Raw genomic sequence first — 13,796 nt, 5'->3', positions numbered from 1 at the left:
GTCATGATCCGTTACAGATCAACAATTAATTATACGGGTGAGTAGGACTCAGATGTGGGGGTGGTCCTCCAAGTAGCCTAAAACGTATATACGATTAACCCCGAGCGCTCTCACATTTTTTACTCACAGCCGTTGTGACAAAAAACAACAAACTGCAATTGAGAAAAGTCACATAACCCCATTGCCCACTTATAAGCCGGCAAGTCGATTATTTGTATTCAAATTATTTCCCTGTTATCGCTTTTCATTCCGTTTCCCTTATTTTGCTGACGATGATGAGTTTGTTTAACCCTAGAAGGCAACTAGCAACTCATTGTGTAAATACCAAGGAAATTTGGTGGCAGTTGGGTGGCCAAATTAAGCTACTGGAAGTTGTTCTCAAACCGCTTGAAAGTATAACCGATGAATGGCAATGTCATTTCTGGCGGCTCGAAGCCATCAGTTGTGCCGGCCGGCTCAGCCGCAGCCCTTGCTGCCTCCAGCTGGACTGCATTGTTTGCGAGCTCTTCTTCCGATGGAAAATATGCCGTGTCTGTCTCCGACGACAAGTGCGGTTCGAAGGGTGCCCGTATGCGTCTTAGTGAAGTAAAATCAACGCCCGTAAAGAACGGGTGAGCCTTGATCTCCTCAGCACCGATGCGGCCGAGGCGATTTTCCGCTTCACACATCAGGCTAGCAGAGGAAAAAAATGCGCAAGTCAAGATCAGTATGGCCCCAGTGAAAAAAAAAGAAGAAGAAAATCCTAGAGTTTATGACGAGCAAACTGTACCTTCGAATGAGATTCTCGGCATTGTATGACAGCTGGAAATCCTCTGGGAAGTACAAGAAATCCCTCCAGTTTACAATTTTGCGGTAGGCATCCGTGGCATCTTCAGAGCAAAAAGGGGCCCATCCGATCAAGCACTCGTACATGATGGCGCCGAGAGACCACCAGTCGATGGAGAAGGAATATCCCAAGCCCATTACCAGCTCTGGTGCTATATAATCCGGCGTCCCCACGGCAGAAAATGCCATGGTGCGGCGTGACCGCCTCCACTCGTTGATCTGGTCCCTGTTGCTAACCGTCATGTTGATCTGATCAATGTTGACAGAGTCCCGGTGGCGATGCTCGCTAGGTTTTGGCAACTCGGGAGCTTTGAGCAGTCGCTGGTAATAGTTGGTATCGTGCAGCTTGCGAAACCCCGTCGACAGTCCAAAATCTGTGAGCTTGATGTGACCGTGACGATCAAGAAGTATATTGTCTGGCTTGATGTCGCGATGGATGAAGCCAAGACGATGCACCGCCTCGATGGCCTCGATCACCTCGGCCATGTAAAAGCGGGTGATGTCTTCGCTAAATACTTGGTATTTGATGAGCATGGTCATCAAATCGCCGCCAGGTAGGAACTCCATCAGCATATACAAAAAATTGGAGTCCTGAAACGTCGTGTACAGCTTCACCACCCAGGGGCTGTCGGATTCGGCGAGGATATCCCTCTCTGCACGCACTCTTGCCGCTTGGAGTTGCGCGATGGTTTGGCTCTTTAGCAGTGATTTCAGCGCGAATACTTTGCCTGTTTGTTTGCGCCGCACCAACCTCACCTCGCCAAAGGCTCCCCTTCCAATCAACTTGATCGTGTCATAGTCATCTGGTCGATTCGGCGTGCGGAGAAAGCGAAGATATTGTGCTTCCAGCTTGCCAGCATTTGACTTTTTATATTTTCTCGACAGTCATTAGCTGCTTTCTGTACGAGGTGACGGATTGTTTTCTTTTTCTCTCCACATTGTTGATGAGGTACTTTGGTATCCAAATGACCTTACCCATAGCTGCTGCGACTGGCTTTTTGAGTAGCTCGGCGAGTTTGCAGCGAGGTCCAGTTTCTTGTTTAGGAGTTCTTGTCTAGGTAAATGCCAACAGAATAAGACAGTGCTCATAATATTCCGCAGGGAATGTTCACATTTCCCCTCGATCATCAAAGTGCAAACCTTGTGTGTCGCTCCCGTGCCCTTTTCACACCGTCCTTGAAGAATTCAGCAGCCAGCTGTCTGCATCTCGTCTGGCTTTGCTCTACCCTTGCACTGTACAGAGAGGGCTGCCGCTCAACTGCTGGTTCGAATGACAGTGTCTCCATCTCAAGAGCAATAGATGAACCGATGGGACAAAGTTCGGTAATGATATAAAAAGATGATTTGATATCAACAGCAAGCCGTGGCAAGAGGAGAAAGGATAAAAACGACACAAGCGATTCGCTTCATTTCTAAGGCGATTGATCAAAAACAAAAACAAAACAAAAAGCCATATCTTGAACGGCATCAATCTAATGGCGCGGGCGTTTGAGCCACTCGCTCGCAACTCCGCCTATTCGCAGCCAGATCAATGCCGACCAACAATTGAGACCAGGAGACACTTGTCTGCAGGGTTGAGCTCAACGTGCGTACAGTCTAGGATTACCCCTGGGCGCAGGCAAAAGCCAGCCCAGGTTCTGGGGCGCCCATGGATGGTGGGACACATATTCAGCGTTTCGTAAGGTCGTCACACGGTAACCAGATCAAGCCCAAAGACCGGCGTGCGATTGCAGAAGAGTTGTGAAGATAAATTGTTTGCAGCTGACTGACGTGGCGTCGAAGAAAGCGATCACACACTTGCGCCCGAGACTTGATAAAAACCCAAACAAACTACGATGAGTAAACAAGCCCGAAATTTTCAGGCAAAATAAAATAAGATAATAATAAATAATAAATAATAATAACCCGAGATAGAAAACCTAGCTACCGAGGTTGGTACGGAGTACAGAGCTTGAAATTTAGCATTGTTGAGTCTATGCTTGTCTCCCGGTTTCTTTTCGGCTTGAAATAAGGTGTTTGGCCCTCAAGGACCTGGCCGATCGCTGGAGAGACTAAGGGCGAACCTAAGATGCCCCCCTCCCCCCCCCCCCCCCCCCCCCCCCCCCCAAAAGAAATGGCTTACATGTTAGGTTAGGTTTCTAACCGAGGTGGAGAAAAGAACCCCTGAGATTGTCGGTGACTGGTTCACCTACTGTACCTAGAGGCTAGCTAATTAGCACATAGGTACAGTAGGTAAGGTCCCTAACTTGCCTCGAAGTTGTTTATCCTATCAGGTATTGAGGTAGTTAGTTAAATTACCTACACCTAGTCCAGGCCTCGGTTTCAAAAAAATTTCCAAAAAAAAAAAAAGTCACCCACCGTTCCATGCAGCTTCAAGTACAAGCAGGTCAAAGACATGGATATGTCAAAATCGATCCAAAACCTTGGGGAAGGGAGGTAGCGAACATGATTCCCAATTGCAGTGAGCTTTAGTCAACCGTTGTTGCCTCAGGCCCCAGTACAGCTGGTCATCAGGTACAAAGTAGGTACATTTTGCCAGGGCTAGTACGTCACTTGCACTTTGCACCGGCGCGTGCGCAGTGGAACCACCGAAATCGTGGGTCAAGCATGCCATTACGGAGTAATCAAGCTCTAACTTCCATGTACAGGTAAGTACAGCCCCAATTCGGTTGTACTTGTCCTCCTGTTTGCCTTGGCTACAGCGGCCCAGGTACTGCAAAGGGTCCATCAGGTACCTAACCTACAATAGCCCCCCCCCCCCCCCCAGTGCAAGCGTGAGTGATCCCCTTATGATGGATACTAGCTGGAGCGAAAGCCGAACCCCAACAACCCCAGTCTAGTGTGAGCTTTCGACAACGACCTTATCTTAACCAACCAACTCCATACTACTCAACTCAATAGACTCGGCTTTACGATCATGCTTTCAGTTTGCTACCAGGAACACCATCAATAGCCAACCTTTCAACCTGGACTGCCATCGAATCTGATTTGAATTGAATCGGGGACACCAGCATGTAATCAGTCAGTCAGTCAAGCTGCAATCAAATGAACGTATGCTTTCCCGGCACTCCACATCCAAACACGACAAGCCGAGCCCTCGACCGCCTCCCTGTAATCATCCCAAAAAAAACCTACAATCGGAAGAGTCAGGAACCCCGTGACAAGCTGCAGAGCTGCCACTAATCGCCTGGGTAGAAGGACTAGCATCCGACAAAGAAATTTCTGATCAACCGCAGACTGCAGTAGCGGCTTGTATCTTGTATGCGAGCCCGGTTTCGTCCCACCTCGCCCCGATAACCCCACAGCGAGCAGGCCGTCCTTTGAGCTTCTACCATCCGACATATACGTACATATCTGCACTTGCTTCGAGGTCAGGTCGGTTCTGTAGAATACTTTGCGGGAGCATCGCCCCGCACGCCCATCGCCGAGGTGGCAGACCAAACGTCCCGTTCAGACGCTATATACCCCGACGCCTCCGAGAGTCCTGTTACGACACGACCGTCCTCCGGTCCTGCTCGGGCCTTGTCCTCTACAACCGCCTTCGAAATCGCTGAAAGCAACGCTACCGGTCTTTTATCACTCGCGCCGGCGTCGACGTTCTCACCTTCGAGCAACCCTGCCCAGCAAGACACCATCGTGCCATATTCATTGGATCCCTCACAACCACCTTCGACCACCCCGCTCCAAACTCAGGTCCTTGGGAGGAGACGCAGAGGTTCTTTATCTGGTGACGAAGAGGGCGAGGATCGAGCCGTCAGCTCGATCTCGTTAGCAGGTGTGGGCTCAGGCTCCTTAGCTACTACCGAATCAGCTTTGCAACGGCGCCAAGGCAAGCGCATGCGACGGGACAGTATGCTTGCCGACGATAGTAGGATCTTGAACCCAGGACAGTCCTCAAGCATAGCTTCCAATGGAAATAGCTCTCTGCAGTCCAGAGCGGCGACTACAAATGGCACGCACAAGATGATGGCCGGGGCTGGCCCCAGTAGCACTTCTTCGTATAATGGTAGAGACATCGTACGCCCACCAAGCGGCGACTATCTTGGGCATGACAGAGAAGAAGTCACTAGGATATTGATACAAGCATTATCTGAAATGGGCTACCAAGAAGCTGCCGAGAGTGTCAGCAGGCACAGCGGCTATCACCTTGAGAGTCGGGCTGTCGCCGAGTTCCGAACCGCCGTCCTAGATGGTGACTGGTCCGAAGCAGAGCGGTTACTATTCAGTGCTGTGGAGCCAACGTCAAAGACTGGCAAGGTGTCGTCCGGAAACGGCTTGATACTTGCGCCTGGAGCCGATAAAGCTCTGATGCAGTTCTGGCTCAGGCAGCAGAAGTTCCTCGAGCTCCTAGAGCAGCGAGAGACGGGACGTGCGCTTGCGGTGCTTCGCAACGAACTCACCCCATTATATCAAGATACGCCGAAGTTGCATTTTCTGTCGGGTTTGCTCATGTGCCGGACACCAGAGGATCTGAGGGCCAAAGCCGAATGGGATGGAACGCATGGCGAGTCCCGGCATATACTTCTATCGGAGCTTTCCCGTAAGTTTCTGCTCAGTTCTTGTGCATACATACTCGGGCGTTGCCTCGCTAACGTTCAAGTCAGGCTGCATATCACCGTCGGTAATGCTGCCAGAGCATCGCCTTGCGGTCTTACTTTCACAGGTTAAAGAGGACCAGATATTGAACTGTATTTATCACACTAGTGCAACGTCACCATCACTTTATTGCGACCATTATTGCGACAGGGAGAAATTCCCCTCTCAGGTTATCCAAGAACTCAGCAGTGGCGCGGGCGAGATCTGGCAGATTCAGTTCTCGCACGACGGCACAAAGCTGGCAAGCTCTGGAAGTGACGAATCCGTCATTATATGGTCGCTATCACCTCCCAAGATTTTGCACACGCTCGAAGGTCATGATACAGGTGTCGGAAACATAGCTTGGAGTCCAGACGACAGTATGCTTATCACCTGCGGTAGGGACAGATTTGCACGATTTTGGGATACAAGGGTAGGTTTCGACCGATGACGAAATTGACTATGCTACAGAGGCTCAAGGCTGACCCCTTAATTATAGACTGGCACCTTGATACGAGCACTGGAACGATTTGAAGAACCCGTAAGCAGCTGCATATGGGCTGCTGATGGACAGTCGGTGATTCTTGGTTCTTTTGATAGAGAGAGATCTCTGTGCCAATGGGATCTGGACGGCGAGCGAGTCTGTACCTGGACCAAAAAGCACCGAACCGAAGACGTTGCCGTATCGCCTGATGGTCGCTGGCTCGTAGCCATGGACGAACAGTCCAAGATTCACGTCTACAACTTCATGACACGTGAGATCGAACACGAATTTGAAGTAAAGCCACGACCTTGCTCCATTGCCATCAGTCAGGATTCAAGACTGCTCCTGGCAAACAGTAACGACGGGGCTGTACAACTCTTTGACCTCCTTTCGGGAGGATTGCGGCTGCAACAATACCTCGGATGTACTGGTGGCGCCTTTCTCATAAGGTGCGAATTTGGTGGCGCCAATGAGAGCTTCGTTGCCAGCGGTAGTGAGGGTAAGTCATGATTTTGTCCACATGGGATATGTTTTCGTATATGGCTATAAGTACTAACAATAATGCCGTTTTCTTTAATGGTTTAGACGGCAAAGTATCCATTTGGCATAAGGCTACAGGTCATCTAATTTGTCGACTTCACGCCCATCACCCACGCTGCAACGCCGTTCGTTGGAATCCCAAAGATCCATGCATGTTCGCCACATGCGGCGACGACGGCAAGATTAAGATGTAAGACACCCCCGGGAACCTTTGTATAAACCAGAGAATCACCCCCTGACGCGTCACTAACTGTTCGACACTTCTCAGATGGGGAAATTCGGAGCATAGCCTGAGGTCGCATTCGCCGAACGGGTCAACGGCTTAGGATGCCGCCGAGGTTAATTGGACCGATTTTGGCGACTCGTGCGATATCTGGCAGCCATGAAAGCACTTGTCTCGGACGCAGAAAGGCGTCAATTAGTTTTAGGCGCAATCTTATTGCCTTTGAGTTGTCGAGCAACGTCCAGGCCAAATTGCTTGGGTCAGCGATATTTTTATTTTTATTTTTATTTTACTAGAAGCAGACACTGGTAACCCATCGAAACTTATACAACCTTGCACTATCGTAGCTTTGGTGGCGTTCACGACAGGAAGATTACACAACGGTTTACAGGAGACGGAAGAGGGTCAATACTCAGTAGATAGATGGTTGTGTGGACAACGACACATCCACTTGTATTTGAATAAACCTGCATCCGCATCTTTCGATAATGTGAGGTACACTCGGACCAAGTTGCATGCCAAAGATGATGAATGCCTTGTGCTGGTTAATTCCATGATGTTTGCATCTATGAAGTTATCTTATACCATACAGAATATAGAAAGGCTTGACAGGGAGGTTCTGTACAAGGAGCAATATAAACGAAAGCCACGCCATGCGCTGACGAAGACGTTCTGAATCAATATCTTTTGCAGGCCAAGCTCAAGGCAGCTGTCCCTAAAGATACAGGGATCAGCAGACCCCAATCCCCAGAGTCGGGTGCCAACGTCCTTGGCAGTTGCAATGATTGGGCAAAGCCACGTGACGCCACCTGACAGCAGTGGCTTACAGTATCAATGAGACTGAGGGACCCAGAGGCCCACTATGGGGGGCATGAGTTTCGGGACAAGTTGGCTACCATTCTACGTTGCACCTCCATGCAAGTGTGCGTTATGCTATCAAGCCAGCAGTCCTGGTTCGTCACTTTAAACTGTCCGGATCAAATATAGCAGAGCTCTCACTTGACCAGACCTTGTCAGCCCAGATCCAGGTTGCGACAACTAGATTCTACAAGCTTTTGTTTCACTTGACTCGTATTTTCCCAACTGCTTAGGTACTTGTCCATGCAGGAGCAAATAATCACTGCACCAAAGCACAGATAAGCATTCATCGGTGCCCAAGGTTCTAGGCAACGTTCAGAACGCCGTGCCGCAATCACCCTCGACGCACGCGGCGCAAGCACACCGACCGTTACCTCATCGTCGTCCGTACGCAGCAAAAAAGGTTTCTACTGTAGACCAAACTCAAACCGGCTCTCTGCCGCCTTTTACAACTTGCCATCAGAGGCACGCATCCTCCACGACCCGCTGAACATCGCCGCCTTCCCAACCAACGTATTGCGCTCAAGTACCAAGGTCCCGATTCTGAGCTAGCTGTACAATATGACAGCCCAACAGCCTTCTCTCAGCACGCCGGGAGGCATCTCGGACCCTGCACTGATCACGTACGTATTATTTGCAACTTGTTCCCCTGTCATGCTGCCAGTGGCCTGTCTTTAGGGGGCATTTACACCGCCGGTAGGCCACCTACTTTGCGGATGGAATCAGCAGCATATGCCGTTGAAATGATAGCTGACATCACATACTTGCAGGCTTGTAAACAAGTTACAGGATGTATTCGCAACAGTCGGAGTGACGAACCCCATCGACCTGCCGCAGATCGTCGTCGTGGGCAGTCAGTCAAGTGGAAAGAGTTCCGTATTGGAAAACATTGTTGGACGAGACTTGTAAGTCATTGGCGCCACATCTTTTGTGTCTGTCTACGAGACTGTGTCTGTTATAGAAGTCTGACGTGTGTCCATACCCCTTGTTTTAGCCTACCTCGTGGTTCAGGTATTGTTACTCGAAGACCGCTCGTCCTCCAGCTCCACAACCGGCCCGCATCCCCGTCGAACGGTGTCAATGAAGAGATCGCAGGAGGGACCGACAAACATGCCAATGCAGACGAATGGGGAGAGTTCCTCCACATTACTGGCCAAAAGTTTTATGACTTTAACAAGATCAGGGATGAGATCACACGGGAGACGGAAGCCAAGGTCGGCCGGAACGCTGGCATCTCGCCTCAGCCCATCAACCTGCGGATCTACTCACCAAACGTCCTGACTTTGACACTTGTCGATTTGCCCGGTCTCACAAAGGTGCCTGTGGGCGACCAGCCGCGGGACATTGAGAAGCAAATCAGGGAGATGGTCATGAAATACATTTCTAAGCCAAATGCTATCATCTTGGCTGTCACCCCTGCAAACAGCGATCTCGCCAACTCGGACGGTCTGAAGATGGCTAGGGAGGTGGACCCGGAAGGACAAAGGACTATTGGTGTTCTCACCAAGGTGGACTTGATGGACGAGGGTACTGATGTCGTTGACATTCTCGCCGGTCGCATCATCCCCTTGCGACTGGGATATGTCCCTGTGGTCAACCGTGGCCAGCGTGATATCGACAACAAGAAGCCCATTCAGGCTGCTTTGGAAAACGAGAAGAACTTTTTCGACAACCACAAGGCATACCGTAACAAGAGCTCTTACTGCGGTACTCCATACCTCGCGCGCAAGCTCAACCTAATCCTGATGATGCACATCAAGCAGACGCTTCCTGACATCAAAGCGCGTATCTCTAGCTCGCTGCAGAAGTACAGCGCGGAACTCGAGACTCTGGGCCCCTCGATCCTTGGCGACAGCACGAATATTGTTCTCAAGGTCATTACAGACTTCAGCGGAGAGTGGAAGGACGTTTTGGACGGTAACAATACCGAGATCTCCGGACAGGAGCTATCTGGAGGTGCCCGCATTAGTTTTGTGTTCCATGAGCTCTACGCCAATGGTGTCAAGGCCGTCGACCCCTTTGATGTGGTCAAGGACCAGGAGATCCGCACGTACATCTACAACTCGTCGGGTCCTTCGCCTGCGCTCTTTGTCGGAACCGGTGCCTTTGAGCAGATCGTCAAGAAGCAGATTGCACGGTTGGAGGAACCCAGCCTTAAGTGCATATCTCTTGTTTATGACGAGCTGGTGCGAATCCTGTCGCAACTGCTCGCCAAGCAGCTGTACAGGCGGTACCCGCAACTGAAAGAGAAATTCCATCAGGTGGTTGTGGCCTTTTTCAAGAAGGCCATGGAGCCATCTGTGAAGTTGGTCAAGGATCTGGTGGCCATGGAGGTGTGCTACATCAACACTGGCCACCCTGACTTTTTGAACGGTCACCGCGTAAGTCGACAAGGCATACCCTGTCATCTACTTTACATTCCGAGCTATACTGACATAGTTGCCCCATTAGGCCATGGCTATTGTAAATGAACGCATGAATCCTAAGCCCGTTACTCAGGTGGACCCCAAGACTGGCAAGGCCATCTCTACCACGCCTGCACGGACCGCCAGTCCTGGTGTCCCAGACTCTGGGGACGGCAACAGCGGTTTCTTTGGCAGTTTCTTTGCTGGAAAGAACAAGAAGAAGGCTGCTGCCATGGAGCCGCCGCCACCCATGCTCAAGGCTTCGGGTAACTTGTCAGAGCGTGAAGCTATGGAAGTCGAGGTCATTAGTACGTCTAAAAACTCCCCCAAGTGGATTGGGCTCCCTTGTTATCTGAAAGATTAACTGACTGAAACTGCCACTGCAGAGCTTCTGATTGCTTCATACTTTAACATTGTCAAGAGAACCATGATCGACATGGTACCCAAGGCCATTATGCTGAACCTTGTGCAGTATGTCACCCCTGTCTATCTTATTTAAGCACCGAGCCCATGTTGACTGGTATTTTGATCTACAGGTACACGAAAGAAAACATGCATGCGGAACTCCTTGCAAGCATGTACAAGAACGAGCAGCTGGATGATCTGCTCAAGGAGAGCGATTACACGATTCGCAGGAGGAAAGAGTGTCAACAAATGGTGGAGTCTTTGTCGCGCGCGCAGGAAATTGTCGGACAGGTGCAGTAAATATCGAGAGATTTGAACCGAGCTGGGCCAGTGTGTCCGTCTGTTGAGGATTCGGAGAGGATAAATATGCCATGCTTATCGACTTCCGCTGTCAACGCTCTCAGGATGGTCTTGAAGACAGTCCAGTCTGTTATCTTTACATCAGATTTTTTTTAATTCTTTTTCCTCTACTTTTTTCGATACCAGGTTTCTGACTCTAAACCGAGCATACATTCCTTCATTAACAAATTTTTAGTTGAGGGGGGGGGGGGCCTTTGAATGTGAATGTAGCACTTCCGTCGTCGTTACTATACAAAATGTAGTTGTAAGACCAAGCCAATACTTTGCTCGCTTCGGTCCTTAATGCGCCGGGGAATTGACGGTGAAGGCATGGAGGGTCGCGTTTTTTTTTTTTTTTTGCGACCCTCCGCGATGGTGACCATACCTTGTTCACCGCCACGCCATTATTAGCGAGAAACTTATAGCAACGACCCGTCGGAGCACTGCATACCCTTTCCGGCGGACCTGGGCGGTCGAAATGCACCGTAGTTCCAGACCTAATTGGGCTGGCCTGCATGAAAGCTGTTTGTAACGCTAAAGATACTTGGTACTACTACATTGAATGTAGTTAGCCGCGGATAAATAATAAATAGATAAAAAATCTTTTTTTTTTTTTTTTTTTTTGTTTAAATCTTTTTTTTTTTTCCTTGTCTTGGCTACATGGCTACGGCTACATCCCTCCCTTGCAAAGAGCCTCCCTCCACTTGCATGCATGGGTGAAGGAGCCCAATTGAACCTCGGGAAGCCAAACGGGATGCGAACGCGGCCACTGCATACACGCAAGCGTGCGAAACATCTGCGATTGGCCTTGGTCTGTTTTTGCGTGATGAAAGTGGCTTACAGGTTATTAAAGCAGGGCTACTCTATTCTCTCTCTCTCTTTCTCTCCGTCATTTTCCTGGTTGGTGTTGTCCCCCCTGAGACCGAGACACGACATGTACGGATCGCTTGTGGCAGTCTATCCTTGCGAGCAATAAAAAAAAAAAGAAAGAAAGAAAGAAAGAAAGCCCATGCTTATCGCACTCGGTAGCTTTCAAGGCGTGTATTGGCTACGGGAAGAGAGAGAGAGAAATAAAAGGGGAGATGATTAATAGTGTTGGCAAGAGGTTCAAGGAGTTGAAATAATCAGAGAAAAGCCCCCTTTAGATCCGAAGAAAGAGAGATATCTACCCTCCTAAGATGTCTTGTTCCTGTGTGAAGCCAGTCACTGCACAACTGTTTACAATCTTCTTTTTTGCTCACCTGCTTGAAGATGTTTATTGTACAGCATGATTTCCATCTGCTAGCTGAGCAGTCGCGTGATACACCGCCAACACCGCCACCCAACCCGCCGCCGCCACCGAGCCCAGTCTAAGCTGTGTTGTCACCCAAAACTCGCCAGAGAATACGAGTCCCTGACAGGAATTGGAAGGGAGGCTGAATAACCTGGACTGGAGTGTACGTGTACTGATGCAAATCCCTACGGAGTACGTTTGGTAGCTGCTTCATAAAGACGACCCGACTGACTTTTCCGAGTAGAAGCTATGATGGGCTACGCATAAACCATCCCGCAGGCCATCCGACACAACCTATATATATATGGAACCACCAAGCAAAACTAAGGTGTGCCTGCGGGATGTTGGGCATGCAGGGAGCGAATGAGTCCGTACATATCAAAATGCAGAAATTCCGGTATTGGGCATGCTTTGTCAAGAACAAAGCATCGAGGATAATATTTATAACAACTAAAGTCGGTAGCTTGTCCCAGCTGGAATGGAAAACTAGAGTTTCGACTTGTCATTGAGAACAAGCCCACCGTTTACGGCTTCAAATTCCTTTCCTTTTGCCCAGCCAAGCCACTGGTTCAGCACTTCCTCGCCGCCTTGTCCGGGCCGCAGGTGGGTTGCCTCGTAACCGCCGCCAGGAACACCAGCGCCCTGCCCCTGCGTGGCGGGATCCTGCACGCCTTGATGGACAGCGAGCAGGGGCGTGTCTCGCAGGCCTACAGGTGGTCGCTGATCGCCCTCCCTAGGCCTTGAGCTGCTCGTCCTTCCCTCTTCCAGCTCTGGGAATGTGAGCACGGGAGTGCAGCAAGCGTCGGTCCCATCAAAGACGGCTTCCCACTCCGCCCTCGTCCGGGACTTGAACGTCTTCTCGAACAGATCTCTCAGCTCAGGCCAAAGATCCCTATCGTATCGCTTCTCCTCCCAACCCTGACCATGCAGCCCCAGCCCACGCATCAGCGCGGCGAAGAACTGCGGCTCCAGGGCCCCGACAGCCATATAGTTGCCCGTATCGGCCGTCTCGTACGTGTCGTAGAATGGGCAGCCAGTGTCGAGCAGGTTCTCCCCCCTCGGGGCGCCGCCCAGGACTGTCTTGAGAGCCATGCGCGGGAAAGTTGCCAGATACGCGCTTCCATCGACCATGTTGGCCTCGACCACCTGGCCCTTGCCACCATTGGCAGCTCTCGCCGCGAGCGCGAGCAGGATCCCCTGAAACAGATTCGCCCCGCCGCCGGCAAAGTCAGCGAGGATGTTCCAGGGCGGCGTGGGCTTCTCGCCCTTGCGTCCCAACATAGACAGGGCGCCCGAGACGGCCAGGTAGTTGATGTCATGACCAGCCATGTCGACGTACTTGCCGTCGCGGCGAAATCCGGTCATGCGGGCGTATATGAGGCGAGGGTTTGCGGCGCGCAGGACGTCTGGGCCGAGGCCCAGGCGCTCGAGCACGCCAGGGCGAAAAGGATCAATGAGCACATCCGCGTGGGCGGCCAGCTTGGCGACCAGAGCAACGCCGCCGGCCGACTTGAGGTCGACGGCTATGGAAGCCTTCCGGCGCGCCAGCATGTCCTCGGTGGGGGCTTTGCCAGGGCGATCTAATCGTAAGACCGACGCGCCGGCGTCAGCGAGGAGCATTCCGGCGAAGGGTCCTGGAGCTAGGCCTGCGAACTCGAGGACCTTGAGTCCGGCCAGAGGGGGTGGAGCAGTGGCCATTGTGGCTGGCTGTTTGTTGGAAGTTGGATTGGTAGTATTAAGAAGCGAGATGCAGATATCGAGATTGTTTTTGATAGAGAGGATGATACTGGCCTCTTGGCTTTCGTCCTCGCTCCAAAGACAACCCAATAGTCTAATCTTCTCAGGTGGGCCAATTGAGACCTGCCAACC

General features: G+C 50.9%; 4 protein-coding genes across 4 annotated transcripts; 2 read left to right on the top strand and 2 right to left on the bottom strand.

Annotated features, from left to right (window-relative positions):
- Positions 1-8: 8 nt before the first annotated feature.
- On the bottom strand, positions 9-2,811 carry PgNI_01565 (uncharacterized protein). Its single transcript, XM_031121636.1, has 4 exons — positions 1,966-2,811; positions 1,801-1,879; positions 770-1,689; positions 9-672 (listed from the first exon to the last, which is right to left on the bottom strand). The coding sequence occupies exons 1-4, from the start codon at positions 2,109-2,111 to the stop codon at positions 363-365; spliced, it is 1,455 nt and encodes a 484-aa protein (XP_030988003.1). The 5' UTR covers positions 2,112-2,811; the 3' UTR covers positions 9-362.
- A 1,059-nt stretch (positions 2,812-3,870) lies between these two features.
- PgNI_01564 (uncharacterized protein) lies at positions 3,871-7,041 on the top strand (the record flags this gene model as incomplete). The annotated part of the gene is given in 7 exon segments (XM_031121635.1): positions 3,871-3,970; positions 3,997-4,200; positions 4,214-5,365; positions 5,430-5,833; positions 5,900-6,383; positions 6,470-6,614; positions 6,693-7,041. The coding sequence occupies 7 exon segments, from the start codon at positions 3,871-3,873 to the stop codon at positions 6,748-6,750; spliced, it is 2,547 nt and encodes an 848-aa protein (XP_030988004.1). The 3' UTR covers positions 6,751-7,041.
- Positions 7,042-7,572: 531 nt separating this feature from the next.
- Positions 7,573-10,842, top strand: PgNI_01563 (uncharacterized protein). Its single transcript, XM_031121634.1, has 6 exons — positions 7,573-8,128; positions 8,276-8,410; positions 8,500-9,886; positions 9,957-10,218; positions 10,297-10,381; positions 10,447-10,842. Exons 1-6 carry the CDS (start codon positions 8,067-8,069, stop codon positions 10,613-10,615), a joined length of 2,100 nt encoding a protein of 699 aa, XP_030987997.1. The 5' UTR covers positions 7,573-8,066; the 3' UTR covers positions 10,616-10,842.
- A 1,571-nt stretch (positions 10,843-12,413) lies between these two features.
- On the bottom strand, positions 12,414-13,625 carry PgNI_01562 (uncharacterized protein; the record flags this gene model as incomplete). The annotated part of the gene is made up of 1 exon (XM_031121633.1): positions 12,414-13,625. One exon carries the CDS (start codon positions 13,623-13,625, stop codon positions 12,414-12,416), a length of 1,212 nt encoding a protein of 403 aa, XP_030987998.1.
- Between the last annotated feature and the right edge of the window lie 171 nt (positions 13,626-13,796).

Source organism: Pyricularia grisea (assembly GCF_004355905.1).
Source record: "Pyricularia grisea strain NI907 chromosome Unknown Pyricularia_grisea_NI907_Scaffold_1, whole genome shotgun sequence".
NCBI lineage: Eukaryota > Fungi > Ascomycota > Sordariomycetes > Magnaporthales > Pyriculariaceae > Pyricularia > Pyricularia grisea.
This window is presented reverse-complemented; position numbering and strand designations above follow the sequence as displayed.

Excerpts from the sequence above, each read along its gene's own strand:
- PgNI_01563 (XM_031121634.1), top strand. The coding sequence starts at position 8,067 with ATGACAGCCCAACAGCCTTCTCTCAGCACGCCGGGAGGCATCTCGGAC. Across the intron at positions 8,129-8,275 it reads TCGGACCCTGCACTGATCAC|GCTTGTAAACAAGTTACAGG; the intron begins GTACGTATTATT and ends ACATACTTGCAG. Across the intron at positions 8,411-8,499 it reads AACATTGTTGGACGAGACTT|CCTACCTCGTGGTTCAGGTA; the intron begins GTAAGTCATTGG and ends CCCTTGTTTTAG.
- PgNI_01565 (XM_031121636.1), bottom strand. The coding sequence starts at position 2,111 with ATGGAGACACTGTCATTCGAACCAGCAGTTGAGCGGCAGCCCTCTCTG. Across the intron at positions 1,880-1,965 it reads GCACGGGAGCGACACACAAG|ACAAGAACTCCTAAACAAGA; the intron begins GTTTGCACTTTG and ends GCATTTACCTAG. Across the intron at positions 1,690-1,800 it reads GCCAGTCGCAGCAGCTATGG|TCAAATGCTGGCAAGCTGGA; the intron begins GTAAGGTCATTT and ends AAATATAAAAAG.